General features: G+C 43.2%; 1 protein-coding gene across 8 annotated transcripts in view; it reads right to left on the reverse strand.

Annotated features, from left to right (window-relative positions):
• The window catches only part of GRID1 (glutamate ionotropic receptor delta type subunit 1), a 545,782-nt gene that overhangs the window by 476,507 nt on the left and 44,952 nt on the right, over positions 1-24,323 (reverse strand). For 5 of the 8 annotated variants that reach the window (XM_058841710.1, XM_058841711.1, XM_058841712.1 and 2 more), the window contains one exon: positions 3,621-3,776. The exons of 1 other annotated variant lie outside the window; for it this stretch is intronic. In XM_058841710.1, the coding sequence (XP_058697693.1) occupies positions 3,621-3,776 (156 nt within the window). Of the gene's footprint in view, positions 1-3,620; positions 3,777-5,917; positions 6,009-24,323 lie in introns of those variants that run through there. 2 more of the 8 variants (XM_058841708.1, XM_058841715.1) reach the window with 1 other exon arrangement.

Genomic DNA, 24,323 nt, shown 5'->3' on the forward strand with positions numbered 1-24,323 from the left:
TAACTTTACGTTTGTGGTTTGAGCTTATTTCTCTAAATCATATGAAAAGAACAATGATTCCCCATGTATATTTCCTCCCATAACAGTCAGTGAGAAAACAATTTTTCCCTCAAGTAATTGCCACATACATAAAAGCAATATTCTACAAAATGCAATGACTGCTTGCAAGGGCAGACAAAACAGGTCTATTTTATGCACACCCCAGGGTTTGTTCATTCTTTACCGTTTCATCCCTTGCTACTGGAGTTCCTTGCACCCATTTGCCGCACTTTGTCACAGAATGAGTTGGATGAGACCAAAACAATCTCGTTATTCATCAGCACAATAGGATCTTGTTTATGGAATATACAGTGAAATGAAAGACAAAGAAGGAAACAAAATTTATACTTTTTATTAACTGCAGTTCTCTGGCACCTAACACAACCATTAACACAAGTGTCCACCAAATCTTTGAAGAAAAACTATCTCTCCATTTTATTTACTGATTTCAGTCACCAGAGACTATCACTATGATTCCCTTACCTCACTATAGCAAAGTCCCTAGAGTTTTTGAGCTTTTTTCCCCAAAATCTAGCAATACCTCTCATCACATCCCAGCACTGAAAACTACTCTGCATGAAAAGCAAGGTATTTTCTGTTTGGCCTTTAGTTCTGTGAATGCATTGCTGCTCCAAGAAAACCCTGCTGGCACTACTCTTCTGTGCTTCCTACCCATGCAGATGTTCTGTAACTACACAGTAAAATGCCAGGACAAACACATGTTAGAACTATCTCTATCAGTAATTAAAGTTTCATTGTTGTGTAATAGACGTTGTTATGTGGAACAATGACTTTCTGTAATTCTACCAGCACAACATCATTGAAATGAAGGTCCCTCTTTGAAGTTCTCTTTTAAAAGGACTTAAGGATAATTTACAATGTCATCTTACAAGACAGTTCAAAAGACACTTCAAATAAAAAAATTGTGATTGGTTTGCTTCTGTGAACTATTCTGGTGGTGGTATCACAATGGTCTAATTTTATTCCAAATTGGTTTTTATTTGTAAAGAAGTTCCATCCCTGTAAAGCTAAGGCTTGCAACACTGATTTCCATGGCACTGTTTGGAAAGATGCTGCAGAAGAATAATGTGGATGTCAGGGCATTTTATGTAGCGGTAGCAAGGTTCTGTGAGCAGTCTGGGCAGCGGATTTGCTCCAGGTTGTTCTGACTACAACATGCAGTATTTTACCAAAATGAGTAGGACACCCATACAGTGAGGTACAATGAGATTCTGAGTAGTCAGAACACCACCAAGTAACATTGGGCAATGAGACACTGCTCAGTAAGAACAGACCAGAAACTTGTACATCCCACGGATTATTCTGTCTGCATGGATGACAGTTTCAAAGGTAGGAAATTAAATTTTAGGTCAAAAAAAAAGACCTGACTTGAACCAACAAAACAAGTCAGGAAATTAAGCACTCAGACACTCTTTTCTTGGGTCTCCCATTGTGGCAAGCTTTTGCAGAAAGGATCATTCCGCAGTCCTCCCAAAAGAAGACACATTGATGTGCCTTAATGAAGTAGCGACAGAGAACAAGTTCTTGGAATTGTGTAGAATTGTCAACCACTTCCTTAATTTTGCAGCATGGTATCAGTTCATCAAAGAGTAGTTTGAACTGCAACGGGCAGTGAAAAAGCATCTTGAAAGGGACATCAATGGAAGGGACATCAATGAGCCGTGAAAGAGCATCTTGGAAAGGACAGTAGAAAACATCTTTATTTACATATATTCAGGTAGCACAAAGCTCCTGTACCAAAATGTATGAAAATCTGCCTAGGCTCCTTTCTGTGGATGCAGCATAGAATTTCAACACAGAGAATTTATTTTCATAGTAGTCTTCATGCATGCAACCCAAGCCTTCGAGGTTAGAAAATAACTCGATTTTAAAAAAAAGCATTACTAGACCAAGAATCCTCCACTAGGTCATGCTTTCCTGCTTTTAACAAAACTGAGCAAAGGGACCCCATCCACCAGACTGCCAGCTCAGAACACTGGATATTCAAAATGGTTTCATACAGTTTTACTTCTGAGAAGAGACATTGTTGAAAGCCATTGTTCAGCCAGCCAACTACTGTCACTTCCATGAATATGAATAAGCTCCAATATAGGACACTGAGTTTTTGCAAATGTAAGAAGATCCAATTGTTCAGTTATTCTTTGCCAATAATTCAACCCACCATTATTTAAAGATTTTTGTTTTCCTCTGGTGTCTGAATATGTGGGTGGAATTTTGTTTTCAAGTCCCCTTTTTCCCATTTTCATAAAGGCTTTTTTTCATATCACCTTTCTAAGTTTTCAGAGCAGCTGAAGTAATCCTAGTGTCAATGGAATGTGGCACTTGAAAAGATATATATTGCTGTTTCTCCTGATAATATTAACTAGCAGCTAATCTGAGGAAAAGAGAGAGCAGAAGAAATTGTTCAGAGTTCATGAAAATTAACATTCGGTTTAATTTTGTAGCCATAATTTGCATGTACACAATTTAGACATAAATACATATGGATTAATGCAAATTTTCATCCCAGGAAAGATTCGCTGTGCTCTGTAAAACTAAGGGTAAGGCTGGTGATGAATCATTTTTTTAAATATTCTAGTCTGGGTATATAAATAGCTCTCTGTTTCTAGAATAATTACTACTGAAAAACACAGCTTCTTAAATAACCTAGGCCATAATTAACCTTCGCTTCATTAAATCACAAATAATATCTTTTTAAAGTCTTATTTGTAAAGGCAAGCTAATTAATTTAAATGTTTCCCTTCTGAAAAAAAAAAAAAAAAAAAAAAAAAACCCTAATTGGAATGATTTACCAACGTAGCTACTTTTCAGATCTTGCAAACTCTGGGAAGGCTTTCAGCCGGCTCCCTCCCCCGCTGCCCGGCCCCCCGAGGGAGCTCCCGTTGCCGCCCCGGCCCTGCCTCCCTGGATGCTCGGGGAGAGGTGCCCGCTTGTGCCCGCGCCTTCCGCACCGCTCCCGCCTCTGTCGAGTCCCCTGCCCGGCCCCTCGGTGCCGCCGCACCGCCTCCCTCCCTCCCTCCCTGCGGCCGGGACCCTTCCGTGCCCTGTCCCGCCGCCTCCACGCGTGGCCCTGCTGGTGGCACCGGGGCAGCGCTGCGACCGTGGCCCGGCCTGCCTTCCGCACCGGCGGAGCCAGGAGCGCTGGGGAGCCCCCATGCCGTGCCCTGCCCTGCCGTGTCCGGCCGTCCCTCCGCAGCGCGGCTGCGGCCCCGGCCCGGGCTGCCCTGCGCGCACGGCCGGGCTGGGCTGGGCTGAGCCGGGCTGGGCTGGGCTGGGCTGAGCCGAGCCGGGCTGGGCTGGGCAGGGCCGGGCTGGGCTGGGCCGGACCGGGCTGGGCACGGCGGCGCTGCCGCCGCCGCACACCGCCGTTCCTCCTCCCCTTTCCTTGTAAGACAGCGCCAACCCCCGACCGAAGAAAAGTTTCCAGCCGAGCGCCAGGACAGGTCCGGGCTGTCACGGGCGCCCCCTCCCCGCCGATGGGCCGGCACGATCCTTCCTCAGCCCCGTCCCGTCCACGTAGCCAACCCCCCCGCGCCGTGGGTGCCGCCCGAGGCGCTCACCTTCCTGCACCGCATGGAAGGGATTGTTGGCCTCTATGAGCTTGATGGAGTAAGTGATTTTCTCGCTCTGGAGGATGTCGTCATTGAGGTTCAGATCTGACACCGCCTGCTTGAACACCTCGTCGTCCTTGGCAGCATTGCCTTCGAAAATGGCACCTGAGGGGAGGAAGGCGGCAGAAGGTGAGGAGGGCTCGGCCCGCCCGCCGCTCCCGGACCCCCGCTCCCCTCTGGGCCGTGCAGGGCTCTCGCCGGCTCGCACGGCACGGCTGGGGCAGCCCCGAGGGCACCGAGAGCCTGTGGGGCCGGGCCACACTCGTGGGCGGCCTCGTCCCGGGCACGGGGAAGCGCAGCATTCCTCCCGGACACTTCTGCTCCAGCGGCATTTACGGTGCCCTGAACCAGAGGCACGGCGGGGTGATGGACTTGCTTCGCCAGTGACGGGAAAGGGAGCAGGCTTGGAAACTCCAACAACTTTTTGCTCACTGCTCACCTCTCCCTGGGATGCTGCCTTTCGGGCCGTGGTTTTATTGAGGCTTACGGGCACACACGAACGTGCAGCCGGGATTTGTGTCCGGTAACCTGGAAGCTTTAATTTCACTGTCCTGTTTATGCAGTTAACGTGAAAACATCTGGCGATGTGTGTTACATAAAATCCCTCTCCACGGAGCGTGTGTGTGCCCACGCCAGGCTTACTGCCCTGCTCTACGCGGCGCTGGGAGATCTTTGAGCTGGCAACAAAACAAGCAAAAAACATTATTCCCCAGCCTGGAAAAGTCCTGCTGATTCACACCGTGCGTGCCTGTGGCTTGAGCCTCCGTGCACTGCCCGTGTACATCACAGCTCGGCACACAGCAGCTCCCCGCTCCTGCCCAGCGGACCGCTCTTTCTGCCAGCACTTAGCAGGCAGCACTCGGGCTGAACTTCGTGCGGGGAGAGGCCGAGCTGACACGGTCCACGGGCAGGAGAAGCGGGGCCGAGAGCGAGCCCCGCAGAAGCTCCTTCACCCACTCTTCTACCCCGGCCGTTCCCTATGGGGTCTGGCCCCAGTGCCGCGGGGATCTGCCCTGCCCTGGGGACTGCCCCCGGGCCGGAGCCCCCGCTGCGGTCAGGGCTGACCCCATCTCCTTAATGGCTCCGCAATGCTGTCTGCCTTGGCTGCGCCCCCAGGCTCCGGAGGCGAGTGGCGACGACAGGAGCCTCCTTCCCACCGGCCCCGGAGCTGTCGGTGCCGGAAAACTTGTAACAGGGCTGGTCCCCTTCTCCCCTTCCCTGCCTCGGGTCGACACGGGACTTTCTTCCCGTCTCCGTGGAGCCTCCCCTGGCCAGGATGGCTCCTACTCCGGCCCCCTCCTTTTTCTGATCTCCCATCCGCCCCGAAAGACTGGTGGGAATTACGGCTTTTCATTTCCCGGCCATACTCCTGTTTCCTCCTCTATCATCCTCCACAAGTGATTCTCTCCCCCCCTCTCCGCCCCTAAACATCCTCATTTTCGTTCCTGCTGGTACCTTTCAACACCAGCCAAAAGGTGACTGCAGAGCCTCGCTTCTGCTTGCCAGGCTTCCCGCGGACATCACCATGCCTTGCTCCCAGAAGCCATAAAAGTTCACATCAGCCTTTCCTTTGCCTCTTATTCATCCTTCTCTTCCTCCCACTGATCCAGCCTTCTTGCTGCCCAGGGGTTTTAATGAGATCTTATTCAAACCACAACAGTTGCGCGCATAGACACACACACAGACACACGCACACACTCACACAGAGCCGCTGCAAAGCTCGCCTTTCTAACCCTTTCCCAGCCAAGTTCGCCCCTCCGCCCCCCGTATTCCGGCTTGGCTGACACCTGCTACGGCAGGAGATGGAAACCAGGGGATTATCTCCCCGAAAGTTTTCCCTGCGAGCACGTTCAGATTATGCCTCTCTCCTTCTCGGGTGATGGGGGCGGTTGTTTTGTTTTCGGTGGCGAGGAGGCGGGGGGTGCGGGGGAAGAAAGCCTTTCCACGCAAACAGGTCCAAGCACAGACTCCCCAGCCACATGGGAGACCGCAGCGGCGGCCCCGGTGGGTCCCCTGCCCGCTCCCGGCCCGGCGCACAGGCGGCATTTCACCCCTAACTTTACAATCGGGGGCGGAAGACAGCTGCCTTCCTCCCATCCGTCCTCCTGTCTCTCTGTAGAGTTGGGTTCCACCGCTGCCCGTGACATTATCGCGGCTAAACGAGACGCTTCCTTTATATATTTATTTATTCATCTACCGCGTCCCTCTCCAAACCACCCCCCCCCCCCCCCCGCTCCCTCTCTTACCAATGTGGATGATGGAGTCCGCCCGCACCGAAACGCACTGAAATATCCAGGGGAAAAGCCAGAGCATCAACACTTCCATTTCCAGCCTCTCGCACAGCACATCAGCCCGGGTTTGGTGGAGAGACAGTGGGAAAGAAGAAAAAAGGCGCAAGGGCAGGTGGAGCAAGGCAGCGGGCGCAGGAGGGAGATGCCCAGACACCCTCTTAGAAAAAAAAAATCCCAAAATCCCCCAGCGCCCCAAGATTTTCCAAGATTGAGGAAAACGGGCAATAGGAAGGAAAAAAAAAAAAAAAATCCAGGGAAAAAAAAAAAAAAAAAAACGGGGCTAGAAAATCACGGAGGTAGATCCCGGGTTGGCAGGCGGCGCGGCGGAGCCTCCAGCGCTCGGTGTGTGCCGGGGCGCCGGCAGACCGCGAACTGCGGAGCGGCCCCCCCGCCGCCGCCGCCCGCCCCCCGCGCCACGTGACTGCGGAGCCTCGGCGCTCGGTGCCGCCGGGGCACGGCGCGGCGGGCGGGCAGCGAGCGGGGCACACCGGCCGCGCCGGGGCCACGCCAGGGCAGCTGCCCGCGATGGAACAGATTAGATACAGCCAGAATTATATATATATATGTATATATATATATATATCTTTATATATAATGTATGTCTTCCCGAAGAGAGGGGTAGGGGACGGATGGTCCAAGCGCAGGGATGCGAGGCGGGTGGGCAGCTCCCGGTTGCCGGGCGCAGGTTGTTCCGCGGGGCCGCAGCCGCTGGCCGGAGGGTGCCCAGCGCTGCGCGGCCTCTCCCGCAGCCCCCGGCCGGCCCGGCACCGCGGGACGCCCCCGCAGGTAAGGGCGCGGGGCTGCGCCCGCTGCCGCTCCTCCAACTTCAGCGACGGGGGGCGGCGCGACGGCACCGCGCCGAAGCGGGAGGTGGAGGAGGGAATGCCCCTTCCTCCTTCCACACGCTCGAGCCCGGGACATGATCCGTGTTTGCGGAGAGAAATGGAAATGCGAGCTTTTTATCCCCGCGTTGGGGACGAGGTGGTGGGGAAGAGAAGTGGTACAGCAGAACCTTTTCTTGTTTTTTTTGTTCTAGCTTTCAATGAAATCTAATTCATAAATTGGACATGCTCAGACTCAGAAGACTAATTCATCCCGTAAAACAAACGCATCAGTGATCGCAGGCACCCAAACGTGACAAGCGTCTCAATATACCGAGGATCCAGAGAAAACAAATTCATTCAGGAGCCCGAAACGTAATTAAAACTACTGCCAAGAGAATGAGTTGAGAGCAGGATGTTACCGAGATTATTAAGTTGCTTCGGGGCTGAGGCACGGACCGCTATAGTGATACATACAGATAATGTCAGTGTTTGGATAACGGGAGGAAGAGCGATTCCTGGAGGTCGCCGTCTTGCAAGCGCAAGCCTGGTAACAGCGCGCCGTGGCCGCATCCTGCTCCCGAGATGGCACCGGCGAGCCCGGGGCTCGGCGGGGGAAGGAGCGGGGCCCCGCCGCCCGCTGAGCCCCGGCAGAGCGGCCGCAAAGGGGCCGGCGGTGCCCGTACCCCTGGCACTGGCTACAGCATCCCTGTGATGTGTATTCAGCACACTTTTTATAACCATCACCTGTACGTGCTCTAGTAAATGCTCCTGATGCTGAGCAGTGCTTGCTTGCAGGACCGATCGCTGCAATGTATTTATCCAATGTAGGAAGCGTTTTTTTCATGCACAGCATAGTACAGCAAGAACTGCTCAACGCTAAGGAGAAGAAAATACAGATAAGGGGGCTGGGGAAGCAGAACGGAGAGGGAACACACAGTATAGATGGAGCAGAGTGAAAGGGAAGGAAGCTGAAATGGAAATGATATGAACAAGAATCCCTGTTGATCCACATGCATCAACAACCTCCTATTCAGCTGTAGTTACAAGCACAGCATTCGAACAGGGAAGAGCAGGGGGTAAATAAAAGAAGATATGCTTTTTAAAAATAAATCACTTGTTAACTACTCTTACTTACAGTCTTTGTCTTAAATATGCAATTTCACACTGATCAATGCAGAATGATATATACTATACTCTGCATTTTACGTAATAAAAACACTTAATCCAGATAATTGGCTTCTGGGACAGAGATCAATAGAAATGTTCCTTATTTGACTACGTTAGCAAGTCAAAATTAATTCTAATTTACATTTGCTTCAAATCAATATGCACTTAGTGACTTACACAGGCTCTTTAAAAAGTTAAGCACCTATATTGACCAGAGTCATATATATGTCAGTAACAAGTACATGTGTGGGAATTAGAGAGGGGGGAAGTGTTACTGCAGAACCAAGTCCCTGAGTTTCATAGAGGAAAGGAGGCTAAATTTATTTGTGTTTGAGAAGTGCTTTGGCATCCTAGTCTAAAACCTGTAGAAATATGCAGCCATTAATCCCACGATTTATGCAGGCACCCAAACACCAGTCAATTGCACTCCAAGCACTTGGGAGCAGGCTTGCCTCCTACTTTAGTTTGTATAGTGAGGTCTTGACCTCAGCTGGGGCGCCTCTGGATGCTATTTTAGTAATAGAAAAATAGTAATATAAAATATTAAAACTCTAAACTCAGTGAATTGGACAAGTTACAAAATTTCCTGTGAAATCCAAGAGCAAATGCTCTGAATGCAGTAAAGGATCCAGTCCCAGCCAAGGGAAGGAGAAAGGAGAAGACAAGAGACCAAAATGCAGTAAAACAGACCAACTGAAATAGGCCCCAAAACCAGACAGAAGGCTACAATCAGAACACAAAAACAAACCAGAAAAACACACAGAAGAAATCTCAAATACTATAAAATCTGACATGTAACATGCAAAGTACAATGAGACCTAAATGGATCCACCACAGCAAAGAAGATTGCAGCTTCAGTAGCATCTCTGCAAGATGAAAAGTTGCCACATCAGAACTTCTTTGTGTCTGCTTTTAATTCAGGTTGCTGTAGCTTTTCTTTGACATTCTTTGTATTTTTTTTTCCTTTCTCCTTTCCTTACACTTTTTTTTTCTAAATAACAACAAAAAAATCCCAACTTTGGCTAGGATTATGTTTTTCATAACAATTACTTCTTCTCCTGTGATTTCCCCTCCTTCCAAACAAGCTATCAATGCTACATTTCTAAGCCCAGAGCGCTCCTTTCAACGCTGCCATTCGTCGTTTGCAGTCAGGGGAGCGCTGACACTTTGTTGTGGTGTACATTGTTTAGGTGCAACAATCAGCACTAAAAAGCCAATGCTTTTGCCAACATTTTGCATATTAAGAATGTTCCAAGATGCTGTGATGTTCCATCATTATCATGTAGGGGACAACTCATTCCACACAGTACCATTGGATTTACAGTGCCCATGGAAGAATGACATCTCAACAGAAATACACAGTGTAAAAACCCAAGTCAAACAACAGCCACATAATCACAGTTCAACTCTGTGGCAACAGATGCGATTCTGTGTGTGTCTCAGACAGCGCTTACCACCTTTGCAAACCATTGTGGTGATTTTAAGCTGACCTCTCATGAGTTATTGCTGTGCTCATTTCTGTTGTCTGAATGAACGTAGCATCGAACCTGTACCAAATGGGTTTTGCTACAACAAGAGTAACGCTCCAAAAACTGCATTGCAATTAGAAACACAGAACATTCTAGAAAGGTGAACTGAAAGGCCTGTGCAGTGTCACACTCAGAGTGTTGTGCCCTGGGCTCTGTCCCCCTGTGCTGCCATAACAAGAACGAAGCACATTTTGAAAGACATCATCAGAACCACGGCTGCAGGATATGCCTGGATCTGGAAAGAACCTCACATTCACAAAACTGCTTCATAAGCAGGATTGAGACTTTTATCATAGCCTATGTTCAGAATAAATGGAGGGCTTTAAGATTCAGCGTTTCTTGAGTCTTCTCCCATGTTTCTCCCATTTTCTACAGCTACATTGAGGCTTCCCCACATAAAAGCAGGTATATTTCTGTTTGTGTACATGTAGCAGTGATTTATTCCTTCTGAAAGCAAATGGAACTCCTCCTCTGTATCAGTTAAACAGGTGTAAAGATGCAGCTAATACCTCCAATTGTTAACTGCTCAGTCTATGGAGTTGGAAGAATGAAAACAACGAAATATCCTAATACACATGGTAACCATCTCCTTTCCTTCCCCAATCGCCAAGAAGTCTGTTAACACACCCACAAAAAAGTGAAATTTCTTATTATAAAATGCCATGAAATTCAACAGCTGTGCTCCTCTTCAGAAACAGTAATGCAAAACCTCAAGCCTAACTTAATTCCAAAGTGTGGGGATGCTTATATTCAAAATTTTTTGTCATCCTCCTGTGGTGACAGCCTGAGGTTTCAGTTGTTTTATTGAAGCTTCCTTTAGCTCATTGAAACCACCTTTTCTCTTTTCATGGTTGATAGCATAGTATGATAATCTTGCAGGAGTAAATGGACTAGAGTCTGCAAGAAGAGGCTGCTGAATTATAGAGTTCTTTGCAGGACAGTTGACATTCTTGATTAATTTGTTGTGTGCCTACTAACAAGCTGAAACTTTGCTACAGTCAACACTTTATTTGGATTGACATGCCTTTTAAGATGCCATAAAGAAGGCAAAGAACTGTTATTTCCATATTTTTTGCCTGATTTAATTCAGCAGAGTACACCCAGCCTAGATGTGATTTAATACATACTTATGTTTGCTTAATTTCATCACTTCAATATCTGTTGCATCTTGATAAGATCCACATATAGTTCCCTACTCCTCTTTTTCAACTGTGACTTTTCACATCCTATTTTTCTTTAATGGGCATTTTCTTTACAATAGACAAGGGTCCCTATAGGCCATTCCAGCCTCCCACATTTTTATAGATGCATAAATGCACTCTTAATGTAGTGCAAAGCAAATTGTATCAGTGTTGGTAAATTTAATCTCTATCTTGTCATTTGTATTTAATTAACACTTTGATTCAGAAGAAAAGGAGTCTCTTTATTCACATTTTAATATCACAAATATGTGTTTTATTGAGACTCTAATACACAAGTGACCAAAGAATCCTTTGTTATTACTGTAAGGGATGGGAGTGTGACAAGAAAATCCCTTTCTCCTTCATTTCTAAGCAAGCCCTCTGTCATATCCACTGCACACTGACTGGAGAAGGCTAAACTCTGTAAGTTCATTTTCCTGAGCAGAGGTCCTTCCTTTTTTTTTTCTTAAAAGAAAAAAAGGAAGAAAAGCAGGTATAGTTGCCATCTTTTTTACAGTGCAGTTGCATAAAAATGCAGGCTCTCCAAGTAAAAGTGTTTGTCAATTTTTCCTAATTTAATAGTAGCCATTTCAAGATAATCTCGGAACTAACTTCACTGGCATTCATCTGAGGGAAAAAAAACAATTTACAAGATTCTGCAATATAAAACTATCTCCAGGGAAACTCCATTCAAAAACATCTTGCATGCCTCATTGATCCATCCACATAGTACACACAGTCCAGTCTCATGAGGTGTTCAATGAGCTGCCTATTGCAGATAATGAGACGCTGCTAGGACAGCTGTCCTCTGCCGTCACAGGAACCCAAAGAGACAGACACATCCCAAAACGAAAATCACATCAGGGAAAGCCCCAGATGTTATTCCTTGTCCATAAATACAAACTGACCAATATCACAGGTAGTAGCAGGTCAAGAATGACACCTATGTTTTACAGATACTTCACTATGAATACATATCCCAGTACCTCCACTATTATAAAACTTCCCAACACCCGACCATACAAATATATCCTTGCTTTGGTAGAGTCAGTTGAAGCTGCAGGGTGGTTATGCCAGACAGGAAAAAGAAAGCCACTAGAATTCAACCTTCAGTTCACCTCGGCTGGGTGAAGACTCTGGAGAAGTCACAATCCTGCTACTTCTCACTTTACCCATCTGTCTACAGTAACAAAACCAGTAAAGTAGATGCTGCTGCATGGTGAAGCAGAGAACCAGAAAAGTCTGAAAACATACATTCAGAAAGTTCTGCCCTCCAGCCAAGACCCAGTAACTGATCTCGTGCTTGTTCCTGCTTCACTGCAAACTCCACTGAGAAGTGATGTAAGCAGAAATATTTTGCTACAAGCCAGAAACTTGAATGCTGCCCTTTCTGCATCTCAGGCAAAGAATAGGGACCTTTTCAACTGCACTAATTCAATCCTTTGCCGTCACTAAATACTGATGCAGTTTGTGTGCGTAGAGCCCTCTGAAAGCCTCACAATGGAAACCACTCTAAGGGAAAAGTAATTTTACCTAAAAAAAATCCCTGATCTTTCTCAGTAGTCCATTCTAAACCATATTATGCTTAGTGACTGTCTTACAATGGGTCATGTCTAACAGTAGGTAAGGCCTCTCTTTTGTCTTGCAATGCTGTGTCATGGAGTTGGTGGCTTGGGTTTTTTTTGTTTGAGGTTTGTTTGTTTTCCAGTGCAACCATTAGTACAAAAAGAAGTGCAGAACTGGCCTTCTGAGTGACCCCATTGGCATTAATGACAGTCACATAGAGAATATATTCTCCCAGGGATCTGTGTGCTCTTTGGGTAAAGATTCCTTGTAATGGAGTCATAATTCATGCTTACGTTTCCAGGAAGGATTGAAATGAAGATTTTTTTTTATTTTTTTTTTAGCGGAAACTCCAGCTTCTCATTGTATGCCTGACTTAAAATATTATTCTACCAAAGCCTTTGCTTGTTGTATTTTTTTGTCCCTTAATGGAAAGGAAAAAAAAAAAAAAAAAGGAAAGAAAAATATCAAGCCAAACAGTAGGGTAAAGTGTCATGGTGTATCTTAAATTTCCTACTCAATGGGGATACTTTTTTAAAGGCAGTGCAATCCAACCACTGGAGCAGAGCGCCCATGATTCCTGGGCTCCATTCCCACCACAGTCACCGATTCATTTCATGACTAATTGAGTGGACTGTTGCATGAACATTGTATTCAGTTCTCAATTTAAGAGTGAACAAGAACATCAAGTTCCTTTCCTCAGTTCCTGAATTTAGTCAGCTGTCCTACTTCTCTAGGAGGTATAGGGGAAACACAGTACATTTATTTTTGGATGGTCAAACAAGTAATTTTAAGTAATTTCAAGTTTGTAGATCCTACAGAGATTAGGGGGGAAAGTACCTTATTTTAAATAATTTCAAACAGAAAATGCTCTTTATGGTGCTTGAGACCAAGCCATTCCACCTGAGTCTGCATGCAAATTTTCATATCCGAGCTCCACTGCTGCCCTGAGTGACAGGACTTCAGATGTCTAATGATTTATTTTCCTTTCAATTTTTTAACCATGGTGGGGAGGGTTATGTGAAACTGGGGACAATACCTTATATTGAGATGGATAAGCAAACCTCTAGAGACAAATGCACCCAGAGTTACAAGCTGATGGTACTCCCCTCTAAGTTACATTCAAGTAATGTCTTCTGTTCTGCTAGAGTAAGCACCTGAACTAGGTCTCCCACATGAGGAAGGGGTGTCCTGATGACTAGGTGCTGGAAAAGGAGTGGGGGAAGAATATTCACCTCTCTGAGAAAGAGAAAGAAAAAAAAAAAACTTAAAAACCACCTTGAAATATTTCCATATGGCCTGGTGAGAAAGGGGGAGAGAAAAAAAAAAAAAAAGAACACTGCTTCCTTTCTGCTTTTGGCTGTAGAAGGTGCTTGTGTGCAAGAACAGCTTTCTAACCCAGGTTTCCCCGTGTTGAGAAGTTTGTTTATGTCAGGTTGATCTTCTGTTGGCATTTTATGCTGCTCCTTGAAAAGAAAGTATTTCTATGAACACACCCAGGCATTCACAACCCTTCCAATGGTTTGAGTCACATAAGCCACATCTTAGTGATGCTTCATCCCTTCAACACCTCTCCCTTGCCATTCACACAGCCTCAGCTGAAAACATAAGCGCATTACAGATCCGTTTGCAATAGTCTACAGTGTGGCCAGTGGAAACAGGAAAATCCAGGACCACCTGACTTTGCAGCATTCCACATAGCACCATTGGGATGTTATTGCCACAGCGTAGAAGTTTAAGCTACAGAAAAAGTACAAATTGGTTTAAGAGCTCCAAAATACTTTGGTTCCTGGTACACAACACCTGACAACACTGGAAACAATGACCTCTCTTTACTGATTCTTATTCAAAGTAAACTTAAAGCTATTACTCCATATACTCGACTCAACAGTTCTGAGAAAGATAATAAAAAAGCCTAAACATTTTTTCTAGTCTTCTGAGAACTTGGAGACATTGCAGTAAAGGGTTTATGAAAAGGGCAGGGAGGATAAAAAACAGGCGCCACTTCAAGCATCCAGCACTCCATGAGTCACAGTCCCTGTCACTGCACCCTAATGAAACTTCACTGACCAACAGTTTCTAAAGTTCCCACATTCTCCATAATAAAAGTGTCTTCATAATATCACTAAATACCTTTTTACCTTGCTCCCAGTCCAAACTGTGCTGCACTATATAGCAATATATTTTACTACAGCTACATGCTATCCAGCTGAATGCAAGTCTGCAGTGGAAATAGCTGTGTTTGCTGCAGTGCTGTATTATCACACATGACTAGACTGGGCAACATTGATTCTTAAGCAATGGCATTGATTACAACACTTATTTTTAAAATGCTGGCAGGATACAGCCCTTAGATAAGCACTTTAAGACCAAATTTGAATTGCATTTCCCAGAAGCTCTCCTTTTTTTACAGAGACTATATAATAGAATTACGAATAATGCTACTGACTTCAACATGTACTGAGGATTTACACGAGTATGGTTTCAGTAGTAGAAGCTTTTAGTACTTCACAACTATAATATGCTTTAGATTAATGTTTTCAAAATGCAAAATCTTTTTTGTCCCTTCACTAGCTGAAAAAAGATGCTTGTTTTCCAGAGAGATAAACCTATTAAATTGAATTTGACCTTTCAAAGCATAGTAAGGTTGGGTTTTATGTTCCCTGGAAACATAGGAAGATTCTTCATGTACTGCTCTGAGTTATGCAAGAGTCCACAAGCAAGTAAGCAAAGCACTCATAGAAGAACACTTTACATTAAATATGATTATTTAATTTAAATTAAAAATGCAGGGTGGGAGGGCAAGGAGAAATAAAAAACACAAACCAACCTCAAACTCAATATATATCCTTACACCTACATTTTAAGTTACGTAAGTTGAGGGTATGTAATCATTGTAGAGTTTTCATGCTCTCAAGCAGCCCTCCAGATTTATCAACACTGTATCAGTGCTTGACCAGTTTCCATGGGATAGTTCCTGCCCTATTCCAAACATAACCCTTAAATACCTCTCCAAGATTTCTTTGCAGATTGTGCTTTTGTGTTCCCAAGCTGGTAAAACCCTCCTAGCTATCCTACTGGTTTGCCAGCTTAATACCAGTTTGCAAAGTGGGCTGTTTGTAATAATGCACCATAATTCTCCACTTCTGCCTTTCTCCTGCAGGAATACAGGAAAGTGCATCCATGCCATCACCTGTGCTGGCCTACCTGCAGATCCACACAACCTGCTGCCCAAGTAGCTAAACATCCTTTTCCTCACACAGTACATGGGGAAAACACATGAGTAGCCCATCTTTCCCCTTCATACCACAAGCCCTTTGTTTCACTCAGAACTTAAAACACCAAAATACAAAATCACAGATACAGAGTGATCTTTGTGTCATGTGTTACAATAAAGCAAGATTCTGTTTCTGAGCCTCATTGGAACAGTATCTCTAAATTGTTGTTAGTCATTTAAGCTTTTGATGGACTTCCCATTATGGATAAATTATATTTTACCCTTCTCCCTGTTTTGATCAGAGATCTTTGACCTCACCACCTACTTGGGCTTATTAAGACATACATTTCCCTCTCAAGCAGGGATTTACTGTCAGGATCTAAAGAAATCCAGTAGAAACACTAAGTGAAGATGCATCCATTATTCAATGATTTCACATAGTTCCCATAATTCACCAAGTAAAATGCCTTTAGAAGAGACAGGTGGCATAACAGCACTTGCTGTCCTATTGTTTACTCCAAACCTCTCTTTCCAGCCTGCATTCATGGATGTCCCTTAATTAAGTGCAAACCTGTTAAAATAAATGAATAAAAGCCACACCTGCTCTACCACCTTCTTCTGTGTCAACTGAATTAACCAGGCTTACAGAAAGGGGTTTAGGAGAATCAGTACCAAATGCAATATTCCTCATGAATCCTAAAAACCTTTTGCTTTTGATTTAGGACAGTCGACACAGCATTACACACACACACACACCCCCCCAGCATTGGGCAAAATCAAAATTTCCATGCAACAAAATTAGAAAACCAGAGTGGCCTGGCATCACCACGGTGAAATTGTCACTTTTGCACAGGTTCCTTGTTTCACTGCCAGGGGTCCTTACCCCACCCAGCAGAACGGAGCTGCTTTCAGCACTGCTACACCATGGAGAGCACCGTTTTGGATTTCTTTCTGGCACCTATCTGGATTTCTTTTGAAAGCTTGGACTAGCTGCAAACTAGCTACTGATCACCTTTTCCTTACACACACAAAAGCCTCTTAATACATTACAGACACCTCTCAGTGAACTTTACCTCCCACTAATTCCACACTAAAGAGCTTTATAAAAAGGAACAATTATAACAAGACATATCCCTGCAAAACCCTGCTTCTTTGTGCACTTTATCCATTCACAATTACCCCTCCTCTCCTCCATTTAGGAATAGAAATCTGTTAATTTGTTTTCCTAACCTGACAAGCATATGTAATTGCATATATAATTGCAGGTCCAATACCTGACTCAAGAAATATCTTTTGCTACTCTGTTTTTCTTTCCAGTCCAGCATACCCAAGACACTCAATTCAACAAAATTTTGGCAATACCTGATATATGTTAATAGTGTAGAATTTTCCTTTTCTCTGTTCAAAGTGAAAGTGGATATGAATGCATGGATTTTGTGTCATAATCTGAGATGAATTTTACATTATAATCTCAGATCAGTGTTGTTTTCAGCAGAAGCATTTCTGGTCCCATAAGCCAAAACCCTCCATCAGCATCATTCCTTTTCTTTTTGCCCACCCATCCACATTACTGCCTGACTACAAAACCACAGGAGCAGTGATAAAAATCTGTTGGGTCCTTCAGAGTCACAGATAATCTGCCAATCATGCATTCATATTTATCTAAATCATTATAACAAAAACCACAAGTTCATAAGTGTCCATTATGTGGCTCTAGACCCTGGCTCTGTAGGCCAACCACAGGACCAGCTGCCACTAGATGGAGAACAATCCCTGGATTTGTCTAACAGTGTAAAGCAGACAGGAACTGCAACCCACCCTGTTCCCTACTGAGTTTAAGAGAGTGGTTTCCTGCATGCCACCTGCTAACCAGGTACACAGCAAGGAGGTTGGCAGCACCTCTGTCCCTTGGTGGCAGCAGCCTGTTCAATTCCATCAGTCCTGTGCTCCATATTTGAATGTGCTTTAACTAACATGGCCTTAGAGGATGCATTTTAAAAGCAGAGTGAATGATTTCTTCTATTTAGACTTCTAAATGCTGGAGCGGAAGTTCTCACTCTCTGCAGTTAGGAGTGAACCATGAATTTGTGTGCATGGGATGAAAACACGCTTCTGTTGATGAAGGTGGCAACACAGCAGCTCAAACGATTTTCCATTAGCACACAATCAGACTTTATATTGCTTATAGAGGAGAAACAAATTCTGAATACTGACGGAGTCTAAAAGGGACTCTTGAACACTGCTGGCAAAACAAAAACAAGAGGCAAGCAAATTTCTCATCTGTTGGTTTCTGTAACCTTGAGCTCATCTTGCTGCAATGTAGTGGAATAAATCTGAACTGTGCAATTATGGATTTGATTTCAAGGCTGAACAAGAAAAAAATATTTAAATAACTGTAGTTGTTCTAAGATGATTCACTGTACAGTTTTACAAAACTAAAGATGGAATAATGCAATGAAAAAAATTGAGTTAAACAGTTACAATTAAACCAATAGGTTCAAAGAATAAGATCACTAAATTAATACAGCTACTGATAACCTAATCAGCTCACTAGAAGAATAAGCTTTCTAGCTCACAGGAAAAAGAATTAATTGCTTTGGATTAATGCTAGAGAGAGAGGGTTTAAAGGGAGAGTGAATTCCCTTTCAGCACAAGGCCACAGCCAGCACTAGCTTCTCTGTAGTTCACAAACCATCCTGGCAAGCAGCACGGGCTGCAGCTCAGGATGCTGTTTCAGATTTCAAGAGTAAATAAAGCATAGGTGAGGAAACAAAGCCAAATGGCCAAAAACGGGTCTGACCTCAATCTAAGTTGCTCAGATTTTCACCTTTTCAGCTCTTTTTCATTTTCCCCACCAGTGAAAAGTTTATCAAGAATATCCTTGCAAAAAGTATGGCTGCCTCTAGTACTTCAATAAGGATATGTAAGTTAGAATGGAATCCAGTTTTCTTTATTTCCTTGCTCTAAAAAGGCAACAGGAATATAAAACCCAATCCTTTGTTTATGATTTAATGATCACACTCCTAGACAAGGGCAGCAAACTGGTTGACTGCACAAGAACCGAGTGTGTGGGTTCACCTGGGCATAGCTCAGGCATTGGACTCCTTTTCCAAACCCATGCCCTGGTTGGATTAACACAGTCCCCAGGCCACAGCACAGCCTCTGGCTTGAAGGAGAGACCTGGAGGAACCAACTCAGCTCTTGGGGCAGCAGAGTGGCTGCACCAAAAAAAATGTAGTGTAAGCTCAAATTCCCCCCATAAAAAGCCATTCATGGCTACAGGTCCAAATCACAGCTCTGTGATCATTCTTTATGCATTTTGACTAACAGACTACTAGTCATTAATGAAACTATTATCAGGCTACTGGTCTCACTCCTCATTAAGATAAAAAAACAGTTTTATTCCTTTCACTATATTATCTGCTGGCAAAAACCACAAAACAATTAAAAAAAAATGCTTCCCTTTGTATGTTTGCAAGAAATTTTCCTCACAAAAGCATGTATTTTCTAGAATAAAATAAAGAAATATTCAAAATAATTATGACTCTCTGTGTGTACATATCAATATCCAGAATGTCACAAACCAAAATAAATGCTGGTAAGAACCATGTCCCGTCTTGAGAGCTGAGGAAGTCTCAGATGACCTGTAATTTGGGGAGAGATTAACCTTTGCCAAGGAATCACTAGGAGCTGCTGATGCAAAACCTCTTCATGGATGTAGCACCAAAAAGGCCTTAAATAAACTGACAGGGCTCTGAATGCACAGGGAAAGGAGATGTATGAAATAATGAGGGTTCTTTTCTGTGTAATACCTTCTCTGCTCCAAAGCACACTTTTGATTTGTTGATCTATTTTCTTTTAACAGGATGGCTTAGTTCATTACTTCTTACATGACTAAAAGCAGCACATTGCTTTCCTTCTACAGAAGACAGTAAATAACATTAAAGGAGTTATATGAGAGAATGTAGAGCAACTTTACAACAGAAAGAACCTCATAATCACAAGATGCAGGATAATAGTCTTAAGGCACCTTCATGATAAAAGGCAGTTTTTATGTAACACCCTTTTAGATTGATTTTTCTACATTCCAAATGCTCCCATAACCATCTTTTGACATTTCTTCTGCACAGATGGCTACACCATCCATAAGCAATCTCTGTCTACCTGGCATTATTATTATTTTAAAAGCAATTTCTTTCACTTCCTTTCAACTAAGACTTATGCTATACCTAATTGCCAGTTACCACCCTCCCTTCTAGCAAAAGAAAATCTGATTTCTAACCATTTGAAATGCATCCTTAACAAAAATGACAGTATAATCATAATACCAGAATATGCACATTTCAGGCATAGGAAAGGCAGAAGACCAAAAAAAAGTGGGTGCTACTTGTGTTCTCTCTGTCCCACTTCAAATGTTAACTCACAGATGAGCACAGTCTTATGATAATAACACCAGATATATTATGTACAGAACTACCAGCAAGAGGCAAAGCAGGTATTAGTTGCTTGCTTATGATTAATAAAGTAGTTAAAAGAGAAGGAATATCATTCTTGCTGGGTGCTCATTAAGCATTTGATAATCTCTATTTATAGGACAATGAAGCATGAGGCTTATAAAATGCCATCTGTTGGTTTCTTTTTAATGTATAGGATTTCTGACTCCAGGAGCTGCAGTTCAGCAGTGTTGATAGTGCTACAACATGTAATACTAATGCCTTTGGTTACAAGAATTTGAGCCATTCAACATCAAGAAGCAGGTTGGGTACACATCCTGAATAGTGTAACTCCTATCTTCTTATTCTAATCTACTTAAAAAGCAATTTATACTTTCATGTAATTGATTTCGATCAGTCATTTAAACAGCACAACACACGCAAAATTTTATATTGCAATGATCCACAAATGTGACAGAAGTGATTTTGTTCTTTGATCTCCATGAGAGAAGGCGTCTCATGAGAGAAACTCCCAGAGATCTATAACAACTTCAGGAAAAATAGCAACTTCTTTTTTATCTGAAAAATTAAACAAAACCACAGGCAAAAAGGAAAAACAAAGTCTTTCTTAGAACAGAGAGTTAGAATCAGATATACCTGCATTAAATTTTTCAGTAGCTAAAGGATGAATTTTTCTTACATATTGACCATGAAAAGAAATCACTCACATTCATAATAAAGGTCAATATTAGAGCGTATCAGCTCTAATAAGTTTGACTGTCATTGACTTCTATTCCTAATTAAGTCATCAAATGGCCCAATATCCAGATCTTAGGTTCCCTTAGAGCATAATCTTCTGGGTTTAATGCAATTAATGAAATAGTGATTGATTTCTTTGAAGTGGGTCACTGCGTATTCATATCAGCATAAAGTTGGAAGGGTTTATATCACTGGTCTAATTAGGACTTCTGCCTCCAACAGAACCCATAAACACTCGGCTGTTCACAGGGCAAACTAACACAGAAAGAAATAGCTAAGCACTGTCAGGGACAATTTATACTTTGGCAGTTTCTTAGGGAGATCAACCTACAATTTCTGTTCGCACTTTCAATTGCTTTCACCTCTGCAGTCTCTGCTGTTGCCTCAGCCTTCACCCCTGCCTTTCCACAGCTCCTTATTGTGTTTCTCCATCAGAGTCTGTCAGATAACTGGAAGCAACAGCTGCCCAGGACAGGAACTGTCGTCTTTGTATTTCTCTACAGCACTTTGACAAAGCAGTTTGATGTCTGAACCAACAGGATTATAATGCCTTCCATCCCAGAACACAGGATTTGCTTCTCCCTCAGAGGCCAGAGAAATGGTAGAAATCCCTGTTTTGCAACCAAAAATGAGGTCACTGTGTTAAGCTTAAGACAGGCTGATGTAAATATTTGAGGAAAAATTGAAAAATTTTGACAAAAACTTTGCATGTGATTTTTTTCATACACCAGCAGCAACACGTGCTCTTTATATCCTGCACTCATTCAGGCTAAGAAAGACCATCAAAAACAGCAACAAAACAAGCAAACAAAAAGTAGAAACAACAATAAAAGCTGTTTCATGAAAGGACACCCAAACAATTTTCAAAATCTGTCTTTTCAGTGATGCATCCAAAAGGCAAACTGGTGTTCCCCTTTCTCTCAGAGACACAGCATCCAGTAAGAACCGGAATTTGGCCAGAAGATCAAGACTAAATGCAAAAGGACTGTGGCTTTGGGGCTGGGCATGGAGAAGTTCCTATTTGCTATTTGTGTCATATAAAGGAAACAAAACATTTTCTAGTCAATTCGCTATCAGTGAAGTATTCTTATAAAAGTCCAAGAGTCTTAAACTAATGCCAGACAAGTTTAGCAGATCATGGCAATTCAGTAAACCATATGTCATCAAAAATCACAGCAACCTCACTTAGTTCACGAAATGTAATTCAGTAACAAGATGAGGAATAATGAATAATATCAAGAACAGCTGAGATGAGGAACTAAAATGGTACAAATTATTCTAAAATGAAAATTTAAAAATATTCCCTGCAATTAACTTAAAGGGCACTACTCAAAGTTTGTTCACACTCATATAAATTAATGGTGGTTATCTCAAATTGCAGCAAATAAATAACCAAAGTACGCACATGCTGAAATCTCTTTCAAGTAGAACACAAATAGATATTGTTTTCACCACTTTGGGGAATATATAGTCATGATTCATCTTATGCTTGCTAATAATATCTCTTTTCCCCCCTCCTCTCATTTGTTAGGTTAAAGGCTGCTCGCATATCATTTACCACAGAGTATTTTAGTAGTAACTATTGGTAAGGTTGTTAGAGCAATGTTACAGGTTATGTAACATTTTTTCATCCCTGCATTTCAGTTTGTTCTTTTGCAGTAGCCTAGAATCCCTATTTGCTTTGTCTTTAAAAAGTCAGAGGATTCCCCCTAAATGGAGCCCTAGAGGATGATAATATCCACTGTGAGCCTGGAGAGATGGGTCTCCAGGGGAATTTTGCATTGCTTTAATTAGATCGTTCTAAAGGTCACCAAAGTGCACACAGATATCAATTAGCCAATACTGAGTGGTTCCCACAGAACTGGAAGTCCTAATCAACTTTCAGAAGCCATTAAATTAAACAGTTATGAAAGTTGGATTTTTTTTTTTTTAAACTGATCTGAAGGGAAAGGCAAATAGGAGCTTGTACATTTCCAGAAAGAGGATCCACATTAGCACCATACAGTGTCCAACTCAAGAGTAGCATGCTCCAAAGATGAAAAGTAAAGTACCAGGGAGTTTATTTACAGGGTGTACCTTGAGCCTTGTTGAGTTGAACCAGCGAGGCGAAGAGTGCACACAGGGCTCCCTTTGGCTGAAAACCCTGCTCAGGCAGAAACTTGCTGCCTTGATCTCCCCCTCACTGTCTTCAAGGGCTCCCAAAAACAGCAAAGTGGAGCCATCTGGTTAACACACTTTCTTCCCACACATCCTTTTCCCTCAGCCCCTGCACATTACACTTTCGAACCTGCCATCCCTTAGACCTCTCGTCTCGAAAAACGTGACTTTCCTGTCAATTCTGCTTTTGATCAGTTGCTCTAAAGAGAAAGGATGCAGGAATGCAACAGCCCAAACAGTGCTGACAGCCACTATTGTTTGGCATCTTTAATCATTCCCAAAGACAGTTTCATTATGCATCTACAACTCAATGACCTTTAACACAAAACTCAAGTCCTTCTTTTCAGGCAAGCAGTATTAATTGATGATCAAACACTCTCAGGTGTATGAAAAGATAATTGAAGCACTTATTTCCAATCCTAAGAAGTGAAAATGCATATTTTATTTTCAAATTATGAGTGATCATGGTAAAGTGGCTTAAAGAAAGCCCTTATTTATTTGAGGGTTGTAAGAGTTTTATGAAAAAAGCCATCCTGAAAAACAGTCCTAATGTGGCCATCACTCACACTTTATTTTCACAAGTTTAAATCACAGTTGCATTGGGAGACATTTGTTTCTGCTACCTTCAGACAGCACGGCAGCCCAAGTCACCAAATGGGAGAGGGAAACAGGATCACTCAACCAGTTCCTTGAAACAGATCTTTTAGTTGCAATACACAGTTTAACAACCAAAATACATCATGCTGTTAGTTACTTTAGGCATCAACACAAATTGTTTAACAGATTATGAAGCACAATTTCCATTAGCAGTCATCATGCAGACCCTACAAAACAGAGAGAACCTTTTATATGGCTCTTGGACCTAGACACCGTAAATAGGCTTAAGTACCACACTAGGCTTCGCTGTGAGACAGTTCACAAAGCACATCAGAGAATTTCTAAATTAATTTCATACTATACAGCTGGTACAAAAAAACTTTCAGAAGAAAATGCAAAAAACTCTCTTAATTAAAAAAAAGGGCAACTGACTTTCCCAGTAGTAAGATAAAAGCATATTATATTCTCAAATAACCATTGCTAGTCATAAAGCATATCCAAAAATGGCTCAGTTCCTTATGCACTTGGTTCCAACAGATTTTCATTTGCCTTTTTTAAACTCTTTAGCAAGTTCAGTTTAAACTGCTACTGTGTTATTCAATGAACATAATTAAAAAAAAAAAAAAAAAGCTTCAGGCTCCTGGCATGTGTGGCAAACACATGCTTTAAAAAAAAAGGCATGACTTCACCCACATCACCCACATGTGCCACGTGCTGGACTACCTTCTAGGCAGAAAGCTGGAATGGACTTGTTCAGGATAGCCCAGCAGCAAAGCCTTGCATTCCTCAGGGAAACATTGATTCTGTACTAGGAAATCTGTGGAGTCTCAGACTAACTATAAAAATGTTTCATAGTCACAGACCCAGAACTTAGAAACCCAGTGTCTTCCAAGAAATTGTTCCTTATTTTGTTTTCCTGCATATAAATACTGTG

The sequence above is a fragment of the Poecile atricapillus genome, chromosome 6, assembly GCF_030490865.1.
Source record: "Poecile atricapillus isolate bPoeAtr1 chromosome 6, bPoeAtr1.hap1, whole genome shotgun sequence".
In the NCBI taxonomy this organism is placed as follows: Eukaryota; Metazoa; Chordata; class Aves; order Passeriformes; family Paridae; genus Poecile; species Poecile atricapillus.